At 41.5% G+C, this 18,565-nt stretch overlaps 3 protein-coding genes across 4 annotated transcripts in view; 2 read left to right on the top strand and 1 right to left on the bottom strand.

Moving 5' to 3' along the window:
• Window positions 1-18,565, top strand: part of ttc7a (tetratricopeptide repeat domain 7A) — a 201,483-nt gene that overhangs the window by 128,627 nt on the left and 54,291 nt on the right. The window lies entirely within an intron of this gene.
• On the top strand, window positions 2,904-13,756 carry LOC146504967 (tumor-associated calcium signal transducer 2-like). Of its 2 annotated transcripts, XM_085183508.1 has the most exons (9): window positions 10,973-11,326; window positions 11,885-11,992; window positions 12,089-12,350; window positions 12,436-12,501; window positions 12,593-12,656; window positions 12,748-12,846; window positions 12,927-13,124; window positions 13,211-13,252; window positions 13,351-13,756. In XM_085183508.1, exons 1-9 carry the CDS (start codon window positions 11,266-11,268, stop codon window positions 13,372-13,374), a joined length of 924 nt encoding a protein of 307 aa, XP_085039634.1. In that variant the 5' UTR covers window positions 10,973-11,265; the 3' UTR covers window positions 13,375-13,756. The 2 variants fall into 2 exon arrangements, with proteins under 2 accessions (XP_085039635.1, XP_085039634.1); XM_085183509.1 differs by lacking the exons at window positions 10,973-11,326; window positions 11,885-11,992 and adding an exon at window positions 2,904-3,012.
• The window catches only part of plekhh2 (pleckstrin homology domain containing, family H (with MyTH4 domain) member 2), a 38,465-nt gene continuing 33,402 nt past the window's right edge, over window positions 13,503-18,565 (bottom strand). The window contains exon 30 of the mRNA XM_085183500.1: window positions 13,503-17,190. Coding sequence (XP_085039626.1) covers window positions 17,005-17,190 — 186 coding nt within the window. The 3' untranslated portion in view covers window positions 13,503-17,004. The remainder of the gene's footprint in view (window positions 17,191-18,565) is intronic.

The raw sequence follows: 18,565 nt of genomic DNA, 5'->3' as shown, positions 1-18,565 counted from the left end.
CTGTTAGTGCATCTTGTCCTTCTTGTCCATTTTATTTTTTTTACATTTTTAAAAGAAATTTTAAAAATGCTTTTTTAAAGTAATCCCTTACCATCTAAATGTTAATACTGTCTCCAGGGCATGCAACACTATTGTCTGTGTCTCAGTTGAAGGTTCTGGATGGACAGTCAGTTACATCAATATGGACACGCCTGGTGTAAATCATGTTAATCTTCCTTGAGGGAGACCTTGTTACAAACCTGCATTGTATATGTTTGTTTTGTGCGCTCAACGCATCTGGTTATGTTAATTCAGCTTTGCCGAGGCCCTGCTGCGATTGGTGCATGGATATACAGCTCCAGAGTGTCTGGTTCCAGCTGGAGGCCCCGCCCATCAAATGAAGGATGGAGCTCCGTGGGGAGAGAGGTTCTCGCGTTTCTCCCAACATCCAAGCAGTACGCCTGTGACAGCCACTTCAGTGACTTTGTGACAGTTGAGGAAGTGGAGTGGGTAGGGGTGAGCTGCCGTTTCTTTTGATCACCTGTTTTCTCCTGTTTTGAATAAGTTAAGGAGGTCCGACTCTGTCTTTGTTTTTGGCTCTTGTTTTGGTAAGGTTAGGTGTGTGGGGATCAGTTTAGATTCGTTTTGTTTATTGTTTTGGCCTTAGCTCACCCCGACGTGTTGACACTCCCGTTTTGTTGTATCTGTTTTATCACTTTGTAAATAAATCACCTTGTAACAAACTGATTTGTTTCCTGTCACTGCTTCGCTCTTGTGGGGCGAGCGAGTCCTTCACTCATGTTATTGCCTGGCCCCTAGATGGGTCGTAACAACCTGCTTTAGCAAATGACAAATAAGAAGTCCATTGCCATGAACACTCTTAGTCTTGCTAAAACTTTATGTAGTTTGATTTTTTTATTGACATGTTTCTATATTATATCTTATTTTTTTCAGCTGCAAAAAAAGGAAAAAAGATCAAAATAAGTGTTTTTACTTCAGAAAATTATTATTTTTTGATAGGCACAGTGAAGACTGACAGGAAAGTGGAGGATGGAGAGAGGGGAAGACCGCCTGGGTTCCTCCACAGTCGGCAGATCTCAGTGCAATGATGCTTTCATGTCAACGTGTGCCAAAATCTCTGAGGAATGTCCAAAATATGTTTATGAATTTAATTCATGCTAAAAGCAGGTTTTGTAAAAGGGTTTAGAGCCATGCTTCTCACCCCTCCTGGTATTTAATAATGCTAACATATTCTAACTGTAGCTTTAGCTGGTTTGTATTACTAATGTACACTGATGACAGTAACAAGGATCTTTGTGGGTTTTTTTTAAAAAAGATCTAATTGAATTTTCTGGATTTGGGTTGAATTTGCCACGAAGATCAGTTCACAACAAAGTGACAGTGTTTTGAAATGTGTGCCAGCACCAGTCACATGGTGGCGCCATCTCTCCGCCATTCTGTTCACGTCACAGCATGGCACAGTAATAAATCCTTGGATGATAAAACAGCCACAGATACTGCGCAGGTTTATTAGCTCTGTCCACTGGTGAGAAAATTGGGACAATCTTATGGCCTGTTATAAAGATTAAGGTGTCTGATCCCTTTTGACTGCACAATTGGTTACCCTGGTTACATGTAGCAGTGATAGACTTTGCACAGCAACAAGCAACAGTTACAAGCTCAGCATCTATGCTGTATGCTTGTTCAGGAAGGCGCTGAAAAAGCCAAATTTAGCTGTTGGCTAATTGGCATCCAGACTGGATGCATTAAATAGCCTGTATGGCTTCACACAGAGTTCCAAACTTGTCCTACAAGCTTCCTTAAAGTAAGCTAGGAGGCTACGTTTTTAAGTATGAGTAGTTATTTTTATATAACTTACAAAAAGAAGCTCAAGTGGCTTTATTGTCATTCCAACCACTGAGACCATGGTGCTACATGTAACAGTAAATCAGCACAGGACTGCATAAAGTGCAAGTATGCAAAAATTAAAAAACTGCAACAGAACGATGCATACACTAGTCGGTGCAATAGAAACGTGCAACAATGACAGTGGGTTGTGCAAAAAGTACCTGAAGTAATTAAATGAAGGTACAAAGGTATGTGTGAGTCTGTGATTTCGGGTATGTTTATGGTTTATGTTAATGTGTGTTCCCACTAGAAAATAAAACTAACCATTCTCTCTCAGGCCCTCCAAATTATAGAGGCCTTTCTGCCCTCACCACACTCCCTGCCAGTGGCTGTTGCCCTCAGGCGTCGGTGTGTTGGTGGTTCTTGGTGTCCGGGGCTGGGCGCTCAGGTATGTACCGGCTTACCGCAAAACATGGGCCCAGGCGCCCGTGACTCAGTTGGGGGGCCCTCAGGCGTCTGGGCCTGCAGCTCGGTTCACTCTGGCACAGCTGGCTGCCGGCAGAGCCCATGGGCACGCCACTGCAGCCCCCTCTGGCTTCCGCTCCGTGGCTGCTTGGTGACCCCTCGTCAGGGGCTCTCCTTTGCTCTTCCCAGAAGGATGGCAAGGATGCCCCGCTGGTGGTCCTCCTTGGGCTCTCACACTCTGGGGCCTCTGGATGTCTGGGGCCTGGATGTACTCCATGCATGCTTCATGCCCTGGGGGACGGGGCTATGGCCCCCCACACCGTCTAGCAGATCGTTACATGGAGAAACCTTTTGAATACAAGTGTGCTCATCCACACAGGTGTGCACTGTTCATAGACACAGCTAGTTTTGTTGGTGAGTGGGGGTTGGGAAGGTTTGTTCCACTGTGTTGGGACTCACAGCCAAAAGATTCACCCTTATAAAATACTGCATCTTTTAAATATAAAAAATTAAGCTTCATGAAGTCACAGTACAGTGATGTTATTACGTATTTGAGTTCCCGTTAATAACCTGCTAGTGTTGTGTTGTTGTTTTTTTCTCTTTCTCTTTTCTCTCCAACAACATGTGCCACTATGAAGTGGGCTATCTGCGACGGACCCCCATGTTCATGTACTCTTCTGGTTGGTAATGGTACAAAACAACCCATAGACTGCACAGCATGTAAGTTTAGAAGTGATAAAGGGGCTCCTTCCTGTTTCATGTCCTCTGTTTGACACTCCAGCCTGCTCATGGTGTGCATTTTGTTCCCCCATCAGTGGTCCCCAAGTAGGGCTGGGCCATATTATACCGTTCACGGTAATACCGGTACAATGCTAACGATAAGAAAATGAAATATCGCGATAGAATATGGGTAAAACGCGCATGCGCAGTGCCGAAAAAGCACGGCGGCAACGGAGAACGAGAAGGGGGAAAGCGGATTGTTGAGTGAAACGGATGAACCAGAATTGATTTGTAAAAATGGTGCAACTTAACTGGTTTGGTGTTTGTACGTCAGATACACAACAAAGCACATTTTTTTGTAGAACACGCAAGCGGGCCGTCGTTATTGCCGTATTTGTCGGACTAAGGCGCTCGTAAATCTGGGGGTAATCTGGGTCCTAAACTTAGTCCTTTAAGGTTCCAAAGTCAAACGAACACTGCGGTATCACTGAGAGTTAAAAACTGTCTAAATTCTTTCATCTTTAATAAAACGATCAGCATTGGTGCTTTACCAGGTGTAACTATGACGTTTAACATCCAGGCATCCATGAAAACAGAATTCATTACATTTAACGGAGTTAGAAGTTAGCGGAAGTTAGCTCGCTAGTTTCGCTAGTTACCTAAGCATGTTCTGACTGAGAGATTTCTGAAAAAATTCAAACGTACAGCTTTGCTATCACTTCCAACATAAATGAAGACAGGAAACTAAACAGCAGTGACGTTTGTAGGGTTACTGAAGTTGGGCTAGTGACAGTGGCGGTCCTAGCCTGTTTGGCGCCCTAGGCAAACACTCCCTCTGGCGGCCCCCCCCCCCCCCCACACACACACACACACACACACACACACACATAAAACATATTATGGATTGTACATTAACATAAAACTGTTGTCAAAACCATACTGAATTTCACCAGAGAAACACACACACACATATGAAGATAGAGAGAGAGAGAGTATGCACACTATGCAAACAGCTACCAAACAGCCATCATAATTCACAATGCAATGAGAACAGGACAAATCAAGAATTGACAATGACTAATTAATATTGTGCTGAACACACGCTCTTTTCTACTCATGAATATTCTCGTCAATTTTCTTGATATTTATTAAAATCACCTCTGTTAATCCTTGATATTTATAATTGAGTGATCTGTATATATTAGTGCTATAAATGTGTAAAATCTGTAACATAACATATTGTTTTGAGTTTAGTCTGCTACTGTTATTACCATTTCTTCTTGGAGCAACTGTAACCCAAATAATTTCCTTAGGAATTAATAAAGTATTCTGATTCTGATTGTTTCAGGATGACCTGCTATTATCCAATCACACATCTTCTTACCTGCATCTTTTGCTCATTTCTCCTGCTCTTCTTTTCTCTTTTTTCTAAACTGAGCACCAAATGGCTTTGAACTTTTCTTGTCCATCTTCCATTGGTTTTAATTTTGCACTCCAGTATGAACACCCATCCCTCAACCCGAGGATCACCACAACATAACCTAATAGACCTACACCTTAGTTCACAGATTCACTTTGTCTAGGGTTTATTTCTGGGATTTTACACAACCCAGGGTTCAAATCATGAATACATGATGGGCTTGGATTTACATTATTATGAATGAAATGTGCTCTATTTGGAAGCAGCCGCCCCCCCTCCCCTGTCGACAGGTTGTGTGTGAGATCATCAAACTGTAAATTATAAATGTTAAATTGTTATTGATCCCTTTACCCCTGGTCCTAAAGTGCATATTTATTTTCTTACTCTTCTTTATTGTTTGTTTACTTGCACTGCTGTAACAGGAGCCTCGTCGTCTCGTCTCTCTATATACTGGACTGTATGTAGCGGAGATGACAATAAAGTTTACTTTGACTTCAGCAGCGAGCAGGCGCACCGAGGGCTCTCGCGTTTACTTTTCACGTATAGAATTTCGAAAAAACATTGGTGCAAATTATAAGTCTGTATCATAATGTCTGGTGTTTTTGTGTTTGTTGGTTTGTTTTTATTTTGTTTTATTTTTCGAGTTGGTTATTAGATGCTGCTCCAGCCAGCCAGAGAATCCCCCGCCGCCCCGCCCTCTCCTCCTTTTTTAACTTCAGTGTTTATCATACATGGTTATGCACAGGATATGTCAGCCCATTTCTACTGGAAATGCATTTTGGTTAAACTTTCAGCAAGGAATTTGCATTTGCACTGTTAAATGTTTATATAGGTTTAATGCACATAAAAAACAGCTGCTTGTTTAAGTAAAATAAATGGATGGGGTTTTTGTGCGCTAGTAAAGTTGTGGAGTTGTATTTTGTCTCGCAGAAATTATATCGTCAGTTATATCGTTATCGCAAATTTTCAAATATATATTGTGATATATATTTTTGTCCATATCGCCCTGCCTTATCCCCAAGTGATCTTGATGAAAGCTGAAATGTACAGAGCTAGAAAGGGTCTGAGCACTCGCAGTATTGGAGGAAAGCCAGATGAGACTGCCATTGACCCCGAATGTGAGAATGAAGGCAAATTCAAGGCCAAGCAGTGCAACGGCACAGATGTGTGCTGGTGCATCAACAACTCTGGAGTTCGTCGAACTGACAAGGGAGACCAGAACCTCCAGTGTAATACTCTTTACTTCCTCCTGACCAAAATTCACCACCAGATCAACCATCTTATGATTAGTGGCTTCCTTTGCTAACCTATCCGCTGCTTCATTCCCTCTTACCCCATAGTGAGCCGGGACCCATACAAACACTACTGACAGACCCATCATATGTATCCTGAAAAGAGTTTGCTGAACCTCTATTAAAATATCTGACCTACCTTTCAAATGACCATTCTTAGACTGACCAAGGCTGCACTTGAATCTGAACAAATAATTGCTTTCAAAGGCCTCAAATCTTCCACCCACTGTACTGCTAATAGAATTGCTATCATTTCTCCTGTAAACACAGACAATCCATTATTAATCCTCTTCCCAATTTTTACCATAAAGTCTGGAGTTACTACTGCCACCCCCACTCGACTAGCTGGATTCTTTGAAGCATCCGTATATACTTGCACATAACCATAATACTGATCGATGTAACCCTGAACTATATTTGAGTCTAGACCGCCTGCCCCGTCCTTACTCTTCTGGCACAATAAAGCAAAATCTACAGCTGCTTCAGGAACCATGGAGGGATTGCACGCCTCGGCACTCGCTGACATATGTCTAAGTGCTCCAATTTAAGTTCTCTAGCTCTTCCCCCCACCACCCATCCAAAGCTCTTTAACTCCCTCATGCCCTTCTCCCAGCAAGGTCTAAGTACATCTAATGTAGGGTGATGTGTCCCCTGACCCTGTAAGTTCCAACAACAAGTCTTCTTTTTCTTCTCCTCCTACATTTTAATGGCGGTTGGCATACAACTTTTAGGTGCATTTACCGCCACCCTCTGGAATGGAGTGTGGGTCGGAACGGTTTTGTTATCTACAGCCTCGGATACGCACCCGTCGATCTTAAAAAGCCAAACCCTGCCCTATAAATAACATCCCCTGCATCCCTTTGAAATATGTCCCTCACCCTGAACACACTGAACACTATTTTCTTGCAATTCAGACTTCAATATTTCCCTTTCTCGCTTGTACTTTTCGCACTCCAACACTACATGCTCAAATGTCTCCTCTTGTCCACAGAAGTCACAATTCCCTGTGTCATGTTTGCCCATCTTTTTAAGTGTGCTATTCAAGCCTGTGTGACCAAATCTTACTCTCGAGATGATATCCTCGTCTCTTCTACTTCTAAAGCTCCTTCTACATTGCCCGACTGTTTTCTGCATGCTATAATAATACCTGCCTTTCCCGTCTCCGTCCCATTGTGCCTGCCACTTCTCCTTTAACTTTACCTTGATTATACTTTTCACCTCACTTTTGATGTATTTTACAGGCAAACCTACATGACTCCTTCTTGCTGCACCTTTTGCAAACTTATCGGCCTGTTCATTACCATCAACACCGATATGCGCAGGAACCCATAAGAAAACCACTTCTATCCCTCAATGTTTAATTCTATACAATAAATGAAATATCTCAAAAACAATATCTTGTTTAGAGTCCAAAGACATATTACCTATACTCACTAGTGCGCTGCTAGAGTCCGAGCAAACCAAATACCTCCCTATTGGTGCGTCCTCCACCCAGGTCAAAGCCAGTAAAATTGCTACAAGCTCCCCAGTATAAACTGCCAAATCATCTGTAATTCGTTCACTCGCCACAAAACTTATGTCTGGGAGAACAAATGCAACACCCACTCTGTTATCCAACACTTGTAGTCCCCCCCCCCCCCCCCCCCCCCCTTATGTAGGAAATAGAAGTCAGGAATTATTTGGTCATATAATCAAGGTGGCAACACTGACAAGGCTACTGCTGGGCTAAGGTCTGTGCCACTAAATCCCATCTTGTTGACTTCTTATAGTCCACCCGAAACTTCTCCATTGTCCAATCCCTTTTTCTTGTTCTTGGCAAGGCTTAAGTACACTCTGCGCTATATGACTTTCACTATGTCCCTTCAAATTTGCCCAGTAAGTCAAAGCAATTTGACGCCTCCTTAGTTCTAATGGTTGTTCCCCTATTTCCACTTGCACAACAGCCACTGGAGTAGTCTTAACAGTCCCACAACACAACCTCAGAGCTTGATATTGAACTCTGTCCAGGTCATTTAGCAAAGTTTTAGCTACTGAACCATAAACCAGACACCCATAATCCAGCACTGACCTAATGAGACCTACATATAGAGCTCTCAATGCTGTCCTATCTGCACCCCAGTCATTACCTTTTTACACTTCTCAGTCATTTTCCCAATGTGTATTTTCCATGTAAGCCGTTCATCAAACCAAATACCTAAATATTTAAAGCCAACCCTTTCTATGTCATTCCCATATAGCTTGAGACTCAACTGGCAATTTATTGTCTTATGTGTGAAAACAATCCATTTTGTTTTTGAAACAGAAACCCTAAACCCCCATTTCAGAGCCCAACCCTCCACCTTTTGTAATTCTCGCTGCATTTTGGCCATGGTGAACCGTAAGTTTCAACAACAAGTCAGCCTCCACCAAGGCCTTAAGTAGTGCAGGAGTAATCAGCAGCAATGGATGGCATGTGTGTAATTTATCAGTGATGGCAGACAGGTGAGTAGAGCTGAACAGGTGAGTACTGAGGCGGGGACCAGAGCCAGACTCCTCCCTGGTGGTGAGGAGTGAAGGAAAAACAACAACAGACAGTCCAGGAAACCCTGGGACGATGACAGTGAGCTGTCCTTTTGTTCTTGGTTTCAGTGTTATTTTGTTCATTACTCAGACTGTCACTCCTTACACAACAACTATTGTTACTTGTGTGCTGCTCCTACCGCAAATGTCTGCCATGAGCTGGAATTACAGCTAATAGTTTATCACAGACTGTAATGAGAGACATGAGATTATAATATCTAGTATGTAGAGCTAATACGAAAAGCTGTAAAACTGATACTTTTACACCTATGTGTACTTGTTTTGAACAATTTGGATAACCTTTGTGTTTATGAATCGGCCTCATTTTTATTGTAGCTAAAAGGCAATTCCTTTTTGTTTAAGTTAAATGTGACCAGAGAATGGAGCGCTACGTTACCAGCTAAGGCTAACAAGCGTCAACCAGGCACAGTGACCTGCTAATTAGTGCCAAGAAACCTTCAATTAAAAAACCAGAACCTCCAGCAACAAAACTGAAGCATAAATATCTCGAACCATTTGTTACTGAAATAACTGTAGTGCTTTTTTTTTTTTTTTACAGTGCACACACAAAGCCATGTTTTTACAATTTTCTTTGTAAAAAATGTTATTGTATGGCACTCTCCAGTGACACAGCATTTGAGAAATAAAGTAAAAATATAAGATATGCAAAATATATCCAAGTAAAATAAAAGAAGCTGCAACAAGCTACATACATATTTCTACATTTTTTTACTCTTTAAAAAGAACAAAGAAAACAAAATGAATATCTAGAAAATATATATAAATACGACACTCTTCCCTTCAAAATAAATACCAGTGAGTGAGCTGTGTCAGTGGAGGTTTGCTTCTTGTAGTTTCCAGTTTAGTTTTAGTAAACTATAATAACTTTGGTGCACGATATGAAAGACTTACACCACTTGCAGATACCATCTGGTGTTTTTAAACAGACAGACATCACACTTTCTTGTTACATTTAGTTCCAAAGATTTAATATGTTGTTCTCATGACAAATCTGGAAACCCATTTGCTGTTTGCCTGACCTTTCTGTGTAGTTATGGGCTACAACTTCCTGTTTCATATAGGCACGGCTTTTCTATGCAGATGAATTAAAAAGCTACTAATTGAAATAAAGATCTATATCATTCTAAATTTAATGCATGATATCCATTAGACTTTTGAGAAACCGTTTACCTTCTCGACCTTGTCAGATTGGCTTGGACACCAGCAATCACACTAAAAGCAGATCTTTTGTTCTCTGCCACCGAATTTTGTACATTTAATCACAAGTATCTGCTTGTAGATAATATTTGTGTCTAAAAAAATATAAAGAAAGCACTTGTTACTATTTCTATAGCACTTTGTTTATGGTGAACAAAAAGAACAGGGCGTGTTTTTTAATTGGGAAATACATGCAACACATTTTTTCAGTTTTTCCTAGTGAAGCGATTTCTTTCCAATATGTGTCTTTGTTTCCTTTCGTGTTTCTGGAGTGACATATAAAACCCTGCTAAAGTTTTAAGTGTTTAACAACTGTCTTCTTTAAACGGGTAAATGTCCAGACTGAAGAAGAGGCAGTTAAAGATTCTCAATCTATAAACACGCTCATAAAAAAGAAAGGTGTGTCAGGAAAAACACAAAAAGCACACTGTGTGCCGTAGGTGGCAGCAGAGCATTCGTCTGGTTCGCTGTGCATGAAGCCCAAATAAAAACTGTCCCCAACTTAAAAGTTTAATCTTTTAAAACAACACTTTATGCCACTTGATCCTAGCTAGATCAGGTAAGAAAGGATTTGTGCAGAGCTGGTCAGAGTATCTCTCAGACAAAGACCCGAAGCTGTGACTCATCCGTGAGAATGTGACTCACAACACCTGAGAAATGTTTTCTCCCTCTCCGGTTTCTGTTAGATACCTGCTGATGATGTCATCGCATCGCAGTGTTTCACAATTCATAACAAGGAAAAACATCTGCATGAACAACACTTATGTATTTTAAAGTGAAACTACACCATTAGGTAGTTTCAGTGTAGCAACATGGGATTTCTAGTTATCTGCCGCTAATATTAATTCTATTGTATAGAATTATCTGTTGCGGGAATATTATGATGGCGGTCTTACAATGAAATACGTTGAGAATAATAATTATAATAAAAAACGCTTTTATTTGTTTAAAAGTAAAGTAAAGTTTATGATGAATCAACACCACATGACATGGCGTCTATAGCCTAGGAGAGTTTGCCTTTATCTACATGTTTTACACGAAACTCAACAAGCACGTCAGGAAAATATTAACACGGAAAACAGGGAAAAAGAGGGGAAAACACCTTAATAACCAGTTCCTTGCAGTTCCTAACAGATTCCTTTCTGTGTTAGTGAACCCAAAACACTAAAAGCCGATGGTTACATAGGCTTTTAAAGGTATTTAAAGATGAATTCAACCAAATTTTAAACCAAAATTCAGTTTAGATCATTTTTGATAAATATAAGAAGATGATGACGTCATAAGGGGGTAAATGTTACATTTATTTATGATTTGAAAGATGAAAATATCTCAACAGAGACAGAGAGGGCAAATATGGTCATGCCGGATTCAGGTGCGTTTCCCCCGCCCCCTCCCCCCGCACTGCGCCGCCTATGCAAATTAGCCTGACGTCATGAGAGTAATTCTCTTATAAATTTTACTGCTCAGGTCCTTCCTCCGTCAGGTGGACGACAACTACCAAACGGAATATAATCCAGGATAAGCTCGGCTTTGAATTTGAATTCAACTTTTAAGCGTGTGCTCGCGCTCGTTCGGTTCCTCGTCTCACCTGTGAGTGCGCGCGCTTTAGTTCCTCTCTAAAACAGGTTTGACCGGGACACACCTGCGCCGAGAAAAGGAGCCTTGTTGGGCGCGTCGAGGGCATTCTTCATTCGGTCTTTTGACCTCTGCGGGAGACAGACGCATAGGAAGCGGACAGACGAAGACTTTTCTTTACGTTTGATCATGAAAATGTGGATTTTTGCTGTTCTCGCCGCTCTCGCGGTCGGAGCCTCAGCTCAGGACTGTAAGTAGTTTAAATTTGATATAAAATTGTTGGCTGAAAAATCGCGCAATTCATTTTGACGTAGATTTGATGGAAGTTTTCACAAAAACAAACATTTTTAAAGTTTGAAGCAGCTTTATTTTTAAGACATAGATAAATTAGCTTTCTATGAGATGTAGTTTCGCTTGTTTTATTTGTTAAAATATTGTAATTAGTCGCCAGACCAAAAAGTTGTTTTTAATGTAACACTAGCTAGTTCAGGTGGGTGGGGGTTGGGAAGGTTTGTTCCGCTCTGTGGGGAGAAACCAACGCCCAGGCAAACCTGCTGGTCTACCTGTACGACTTAACGTCTCTGTTTCGAGCTATAAGGAAGACAAAAGACTAAATCTTTTCAAACACTGTCATACCGAAGATTCATCTTTCTATTGTATTCCAGCTTTAATTGTGTGTGTGTGTGGGGGGGGGGGTTTCTCCCTTTTTTCTTTTTAAGCCTCGGGAAGTCACAGTATAGTAATGTGGTTACATATTTGAGTTCCTGTTAATAACCTGCTAGTGTGGTGGTGTTTTTTTCTCTTTTAGGTCCAACAACATGTGCCACTATGAAGTGGGCTACATGCGACGGACCCCCATGTTCATGTTATCTTCTGGTTGGTAATGGTGTTAAACAGCCCATAGACTGCACAGCATGTAAGTTTAGAAGTGGTAAAGGGGCTCCTTCCTGTTTCATGTCCTCTGTTTGACACTCCAGCCTGCTCATGGTGTGCACTTTGTTTCCCCCCTCAGTGGTCCCCAAGTGCTTCTTGATGAAAGCTGAAATGTACAGAGCTAGAAAGGGCCTGAGCACTCGCACTATTGCAGGAAAGCCACACGAGACTGCCATTGTGGACAACGATGGCATCTATGACCCTGAATGTGAGAATGACGGCAAATTCAAGGCCAAGCAGTGCAACGGCACAGATGTGTGCTGGTGCGTCAACAGCGCTGGAGTTCGTCGAACTGACAAGGGAGACCAGACCCTCAAGTGTGAGAAGCTGGTGGAGACCCAGTAAGTGATTTCACTATAGTGAAGGCTTCTTGTGAGGATGAATAGTTCAAGTATTCAACATTTCTTTATTTTATTTTTCCCCCAGTTGGATCCGTCTTCAGCTGACACACAAGGAGGGGCCCACCAACGTGAATAAAAACAATTTGAAGACGTAAGTCCACTTCAGCCCTTATTAAAAGTTAAGAAGCATGCCGAGGCTGACATTTCCAGATCTCACCATCCTAATGTCTTTTTTAAAACAGTGCTATTGCGACTGAACTTAACAAGCGTTACAAACTTAACCCCAGCCTGGTGAAGGACGTTCAGGTGAGTGACAGTCCAACAAAAAAGTGCTTGTAATTTAGAACAAAGCAAAAAGCACCACTGCCATGCTAACTAACATCCTGTCATTCTACAGTATGACCCAGACGCTCGCATGATTGTGGTTGATGTGAATAAGGAGAAAGGAGATCGCTCATATGACCTGACCAAAATGGCCTACTACATGGAGAAAGACGTATGTACAACCTTTGTGTGTGTGCGTTTTGTATAATGGACCCACTGGCTAACTTCATCATTTCATGTGACTTTCTGCAGGTGAAGGTGCTGCCACTGTTTCATGACCAGAAAAACTTTACCGCTTCTGTGGATGGGCAGACTCTGATGATGGAGAAGATCATCGTGTACTATGTGGACGAGGAGCCCCCGACCATGACCATGAAGCACCTGACAGGCGGGATCATCGCCGTCATCGTGGTGGTGGTGCTGGCTGTGATTGCTGGCCTGCTGGCTGTGGTGAGCACATCTGCATGTCAGAAGTGTCGTTTGTTGTTTTAACGTTTGTTCTTCAAGCCATAATTTGGTTTCTTCTGTGGTTGCAGTTCTTTTTCCAGAAGCGACAGAGGAAGTACAAAAAAGCTCAGGTGAGATAAACGACCTGTTGTTGGTAAATTTATCTTTTGAGAAAAATTGTCATTGTCTAAACTTTTTGTGTGCGTGTCTGCTCTTTCCTCTAATTCAGCCAAGAGAGATGGAGCAACTGTAAAGCAGAGAGAGTGTGAAGAGTCGACGCATACAATCGCCTTTTTTGGATTACCATGTTTTGTTTTCTTCGCTGTGGGAGTGTGCCATTTTTATCTTTTGAGACTTGCAGATTGTAAATGAATAATCACCTTTTTTTTTATTTTATTTTTTTTTATTTTTTTTGTTGGGGTGTCATTACTGCTACAATTTATTTATAAATCATGTAAAGTCTTAAAGCATCATCCCTCTGGTCTACATGCCATATAAGTACTGTGCATTTTTAAAGTGTGCCTGACATGCCTCATTTTAACATTAGAATTTAAATTCCACATCATAGAGTGTACAGTTTCTTACTTTCTATTGTGTTTGTTTGGATTGTTTGTAATAAAACATGCTTTAAAAGACACTGAAGCAGGTTTCTTGATGTTTTGGCTGTATTTTTCCACTGTTACCAGACTAAATGTGGGGGATGGGAACAAGATGGAGGAAACTACTGAACATGATGAGATGATTGAAGCTGAATTAAAGTTGTGTGGGTTTTTAATTATTCTCCTCCCTTCCTCGATACTCCACCTCTCAGACATGTTTTGGTGTATTTCCTTAGAAGCGTAAAGCCTCCGTTGTCTGGGAAGATGGCTGCTCTGATAGTAGTTGTTCGTAACAGGCACTTTGTTTAGAGGGGGCAGGTCTGCTGGAGATCAGCTACTGCACGGGTGTGGCAGGAATCATGTGAATGTGCTTTGTAGTGGACTTTTGTATGTTAAGCAAAACTCAGATCTTAGCAGTTTTGTGCCACTATGGCCAAGATGGAAAGGACTTGTTTTTGTGTGTCACACTGCCTCAGGTGAGACAGACAACCTTTTATTATAGGTAGTCATTTCTAGCTGCGCTCAGTCATTGGCGATGTGTTAAACCCGTCGAACAGGTTCCATCTCACTCACGAATGCATGCATATGCTTGTACTGAGACTGCCTTCGGTTTAAAATGTTAGGGCAGGAATGATTGACTGAGTCGGGTGAAAGGGCCAAAGTCCAAGTGGACTAAAATGGCAGACATCGTCTCATCAAACAGAAACTGAAGTTTGCATTATCTTTCAATCTGAATATAAAAAATAAACCGCCTGGTTTCCTGTTGCAACATGTTTGTATTGCAAGAAGTATGTGGTTGGTTCTGTACAGCTGTGGTCTGTGAAGCTAGCACTCGAGGAGGCCGTGCTTGTTTACACTTTTTCAGTGTGGAGCCTTCCTGAAGGTTGGAGCACATTTGAAAGAATACTGACCTAAAGAAGTATTCCTGTATTCCTTCCTGTTTATTGTATGCATTTGCATTCTGTTTTCAACATCAGCAGTTGACTTCCTTTCTTTTAACCTCAGTCCCCACATAAAGCACAGTATCAGTCACCTGCTCTACCTTAGTTCCCTCTGGCCTCACCCAGCGCCTTCCTGTGAGCCCCGCCCCCTCTCTCTAGCTCCATAGCAACAGGAGCACAAAAGCAGATCTCTAACTTGTTCAGCCAGGTTAGGTATCATATAGCTTCTCTCCTTTTACCCTCCCCCACCCCTTGATTCTGTGAAAGACTGCAGGAATGAAGGCGTGCCGCTCGCTGTGAGGCACCTGTTGCAGGTACCGACATGTCTGTGTTCAGTTTGCTTCAGTGGGGCGAATTTAAAGCTTACTTTAGATTTATACAGTTTCCTACAGAGTGAGGATTTTTATATGAATGTCTGGGATTTACACCAGTGGCTCAATCAAACTTTCATTTCCAGGACACAGGCTTTCCAGGATTTAGATACATATATTCCATGTCACAAATAAATAGAGCCTGATTATTCTCACTGTATACCGGATCAAGATAATACTAGGAGTACCTTACATTAAACTGTCATGCCTTTCCAGTTTGTCTTCAGGTTTATATCAGATTCGGTTTCGTGTTCTGTCACACCAGCAAACAAAGAAAAACGTTACAGTTCTCTGGAATCTCTGTTCAGTGACCAACGGATGTTTTCAACAACATGCTAAAAACACATTTCCTACATCTTCTCACCTTCTTTTTACATACTTTTTAAGAAATACACATTTCTTAGAGCTGAGTTCACACAGCTGAATTTTCCTTAAAAAAGACCCCTTAGCCATTAGTGTGTGTGATTTTTTTTTTATTATCCCCACCTTTTTTCAATTAAAACTGCTTTCTCGTTCAGACTTGACAGCCATCAAGGCTCCGTTGTGAATGTTTACTCACCATATTGCTTACTGGAAAAATGGGCAGTGGTGTTTCATCACTGTCTTCCACTTTGACCTGTTCACAGCACAGTTTTCATTTACCTTCAATATTGTTCCTGACATGAACTGAGGATTTTTGTGTGTGTGTGTGTGTATGGAGGTGGAAAGTTTCTGATGAATAATTAGACTGGACTGGAGCCTTCTGGGCAGAATAAAATGAAGCCAATGGAAAGTGCAGTTCCTCACATGGCCACTTGAGGCTGGATACAAAAGTGTTAAAATGCCAAATTTTGACTTCATAACAACTAAACAAGGAGGTTTTTTTTTAAAATAATAGCTAAGATTTTATATGTTAATACCTAAAGTGCTAAAGTGGGGCAGTTTGTGCAGATGGCCACCGAACTGTGCAACGGACTCAGTATAGAGGAAAGTGTGTCATAAAGAAACAGCTGTACATAAAGTACACTTTTCCATACTTCCACAAAAGCTGTCAAGTAACATTCTGAGTCGAAACCTCCTGCTGATTCAATCCACTGACCTCACGAGAAAGGCCTTATGTATTTGTACATGATTAAAGTTTTACCACTCTCCTGGCTGTTCAGTAACCAGGAGCACAAAGAGGACAATCTGGTTCCTTTACAACAACACAACCCACCAAGTCCACAGTTCTTTTCCCTCATATCTACTGCAAAAAGGAGCACACAGCCCCAGATGAGATGGTTTAAACACATTTTAAACAGCTGTGCTCCACTTCCTCTGGTTACCTGTTATTGCCTCCCGCTTTCATCATTATGCATGACTGTAACACTAAGAGTTTCACTTCCTGCTTGGGCCACTCTGCCCTACAGGAAGGCAGGAAACAACAGGCGCCCTCTTTAAATGATTTTTTTAATAACAATTGATCATTACCTCCTCTGCACTGTGCATTACGTTCTAAAGACAGGAATATAAAAAATAACTGAACACACAGAAATGTACCAGGTAACACTGATTGATAGAGACATTTCAGAACATTTGCTCAGTCTGTCAATAAATACTGTTGATTTTTCTCCTTGGAGTGACAAAATGAAAGCAACACAATCATTAGGGACACAAAAAATGTTAAGCAAAGCCTCTTAGTGCTTCTTGGCCCCATTGTACCTTTGTATAAAGCCTTTAGCTCCAGTTTGAGCCACAGATCTCATCAAGTGTTCTCTGAGGAAGGTACCAAGGCGCTACATGGTGATACCTGCAAATTGCTGCTACCTCAGCTGGTCTGCGATATTAAACTGCACTCAACAGATACGTTTTTGTTAGCGCCCGGCTCGTCGCGAAGGGGTAACCATTCCACTTATTAGAATTTAGCTGGGCTAAAGTGCACAGATGAAACCATGCAGCTAAAGATCCTACATTTCTAATGTAAATTAAGACCAGGGTGTAAGTCTTTGCGCCATCACAGCAGAGTGGGGGCCTTGCTGGGGCGTCCCAGAGCTGGTGGGGATTTGCTCCTCAACTCTTTGCTCTTCAGGCTCACGGGCTGGGCCACCATCAGGGCCGGAGCAGAGAGATGGTGGGCGGCGGCCTTCTGCTGATGTGCGCTGTTGATGTAACTGAAAATGAGGAGCGTGACCTCCCTGATCTGTGGACAAAACAAAAACAGAGATGCATTCCAGTTTTTGTACATCTCATAGACTATATATAAAAGATGGACATGGTCTTTGCATCTAATAAGTGAAGCCAGTGCAGAAGCGCTTGTATTTGCAGGAGGTAAAGTCCTCTGTTTGCAGAGAGATGTCGACTGTATAGAAGGAAAACCACCCCTGATCTGTGACCTCAGATAGATGAAGTAAGTTTGTTTGTAGTCCCAGTTGTGAGTTTCAGGTCTTCTCTATAAATACATTATCTAGTGCCAACTTTGCATTTGTTTATAACGTGGTAAGAAACTCACAGCGGCTAAAGGATTTAAGCCAAATTGTCAGCGTAAAAGATTCAAACATGAAGCTAACTCCAGCACCAAAGCGTCATTCACGAAACATTTACCAGACCCAAGACATTTTTATTTTGTCTGTATCCAAAGAATGTAGTATAGACATGAACGAACCGCTGTTTTTTTAATGTCAAAAAGACAGTAGCATTGTTTTAAATTTAAAAGACCCAATGTTACTCAATGGATAAGACAAAACTTTAGCTTTAAAAGAAGGTAAAACAGATGAACTTGTTTGAATCATGCAGTATTTGTTCTGCTGTGATTTTCTGTGAAGTTCAACAGTTTGTTTTCTTCCCTTTTTCTATAGAGAACTGGAGAATAGAGGAACAGTGGTTAGCACTGTTGGTTTACAGTAAAAAGACCCTGGGTTCAAATCCACCGGCAGGCTGTGTGGAGCCTGCGTGTGCTGCCTCTTGCTCTGTGCGTTCTCTACAGGTACTCCAGCTTCCTCCCACAAATGACCACAGACATGAATGTAGTGTTAGCTGATGATTCTAAATTGGGTGTTGGTGTGGATGTGAGCACGCACGGTTGTCTGTCTCGCTCTGTGTTAGGCCTGCAATAGTATAGACCTATCCAGGGTGTGCCCTGCCTCTCTTCCCATGACACCCTCCCCACAACCTTTGGCTAAGTGCAAGAAATGGATGGATGTTAAAAACGAATAAAGGCATTCTTAAAAAAAACACTAAACTCACACATTTTGTGATTAACAACATAGCTAACACCAAAAACACTCATCTGAAGGATTCACAAAGAATTAGACAAACATCTTTTACATAATGTCTGTGTTATTTTTTTGTGTCGTGCCTTTAATTTCCCAGAGAAATCTGTTACGTTCTGTTTCACTTTGGTCAACTCCACTCATTACAGGTAATGAAGAGTCAGGCAGGAGTTAATTGTCTAACTTGTCCTGTTGTTTTGCAACATGTACTGACACATACTGAGATAGAATGAGTGGAATGAAAGGCAGCAGTGTGACACAGTTTTAACTTTTACTACGACAACAAATGTGCCATCCATTTTAAGA

This window comes from Neolamprologus multifasciatus, chromosome 13 (genome assembly GCF_963576455.1).
Source record: "Neolamprologus multifasciatus chromosome 13, fNeoMul1.2, whole genome shotgun sequence".
NCBI classification, from domain to species: domain Eukaryota; kingdom Metazoa; phylum Chordata; class Actinopteri; order Cichliformes; family Cichlidae; genus Neolamprologus; species Neolamprologus multifasciatus.
This window is presented reverse-complemented; position numbering and strand designations above follow the sequence as displayed.

What these genes read in the sequence shown, in the direction of transcription:
- LOC146504967 (XM_085183508.1), top strand. Translation starts at nt 11,266, where the DNA reads ATGAAAATGTGGATTTTTGCTGTTCTCGCCGCTCTCGCGGTCGGAGCC. An exon ending in GCCTGGTGAAGGACGTTCAG is followed by an intron (nt 12,657 to 12,747) that starts GTGAGTGACAGT and finishes GTCATTCTACAG; the next exon opens with TATGACCCAGACGCTCGCAT. An exon ending in CCTACTACATGGAGAAAGAC is followed by an intron (nt 12,847 to 12,926) that starts GTATGTACAACC and finishes GACTTTCTGCAG; the next exon opens with GTGAAGGTGCTGCCACTGTT.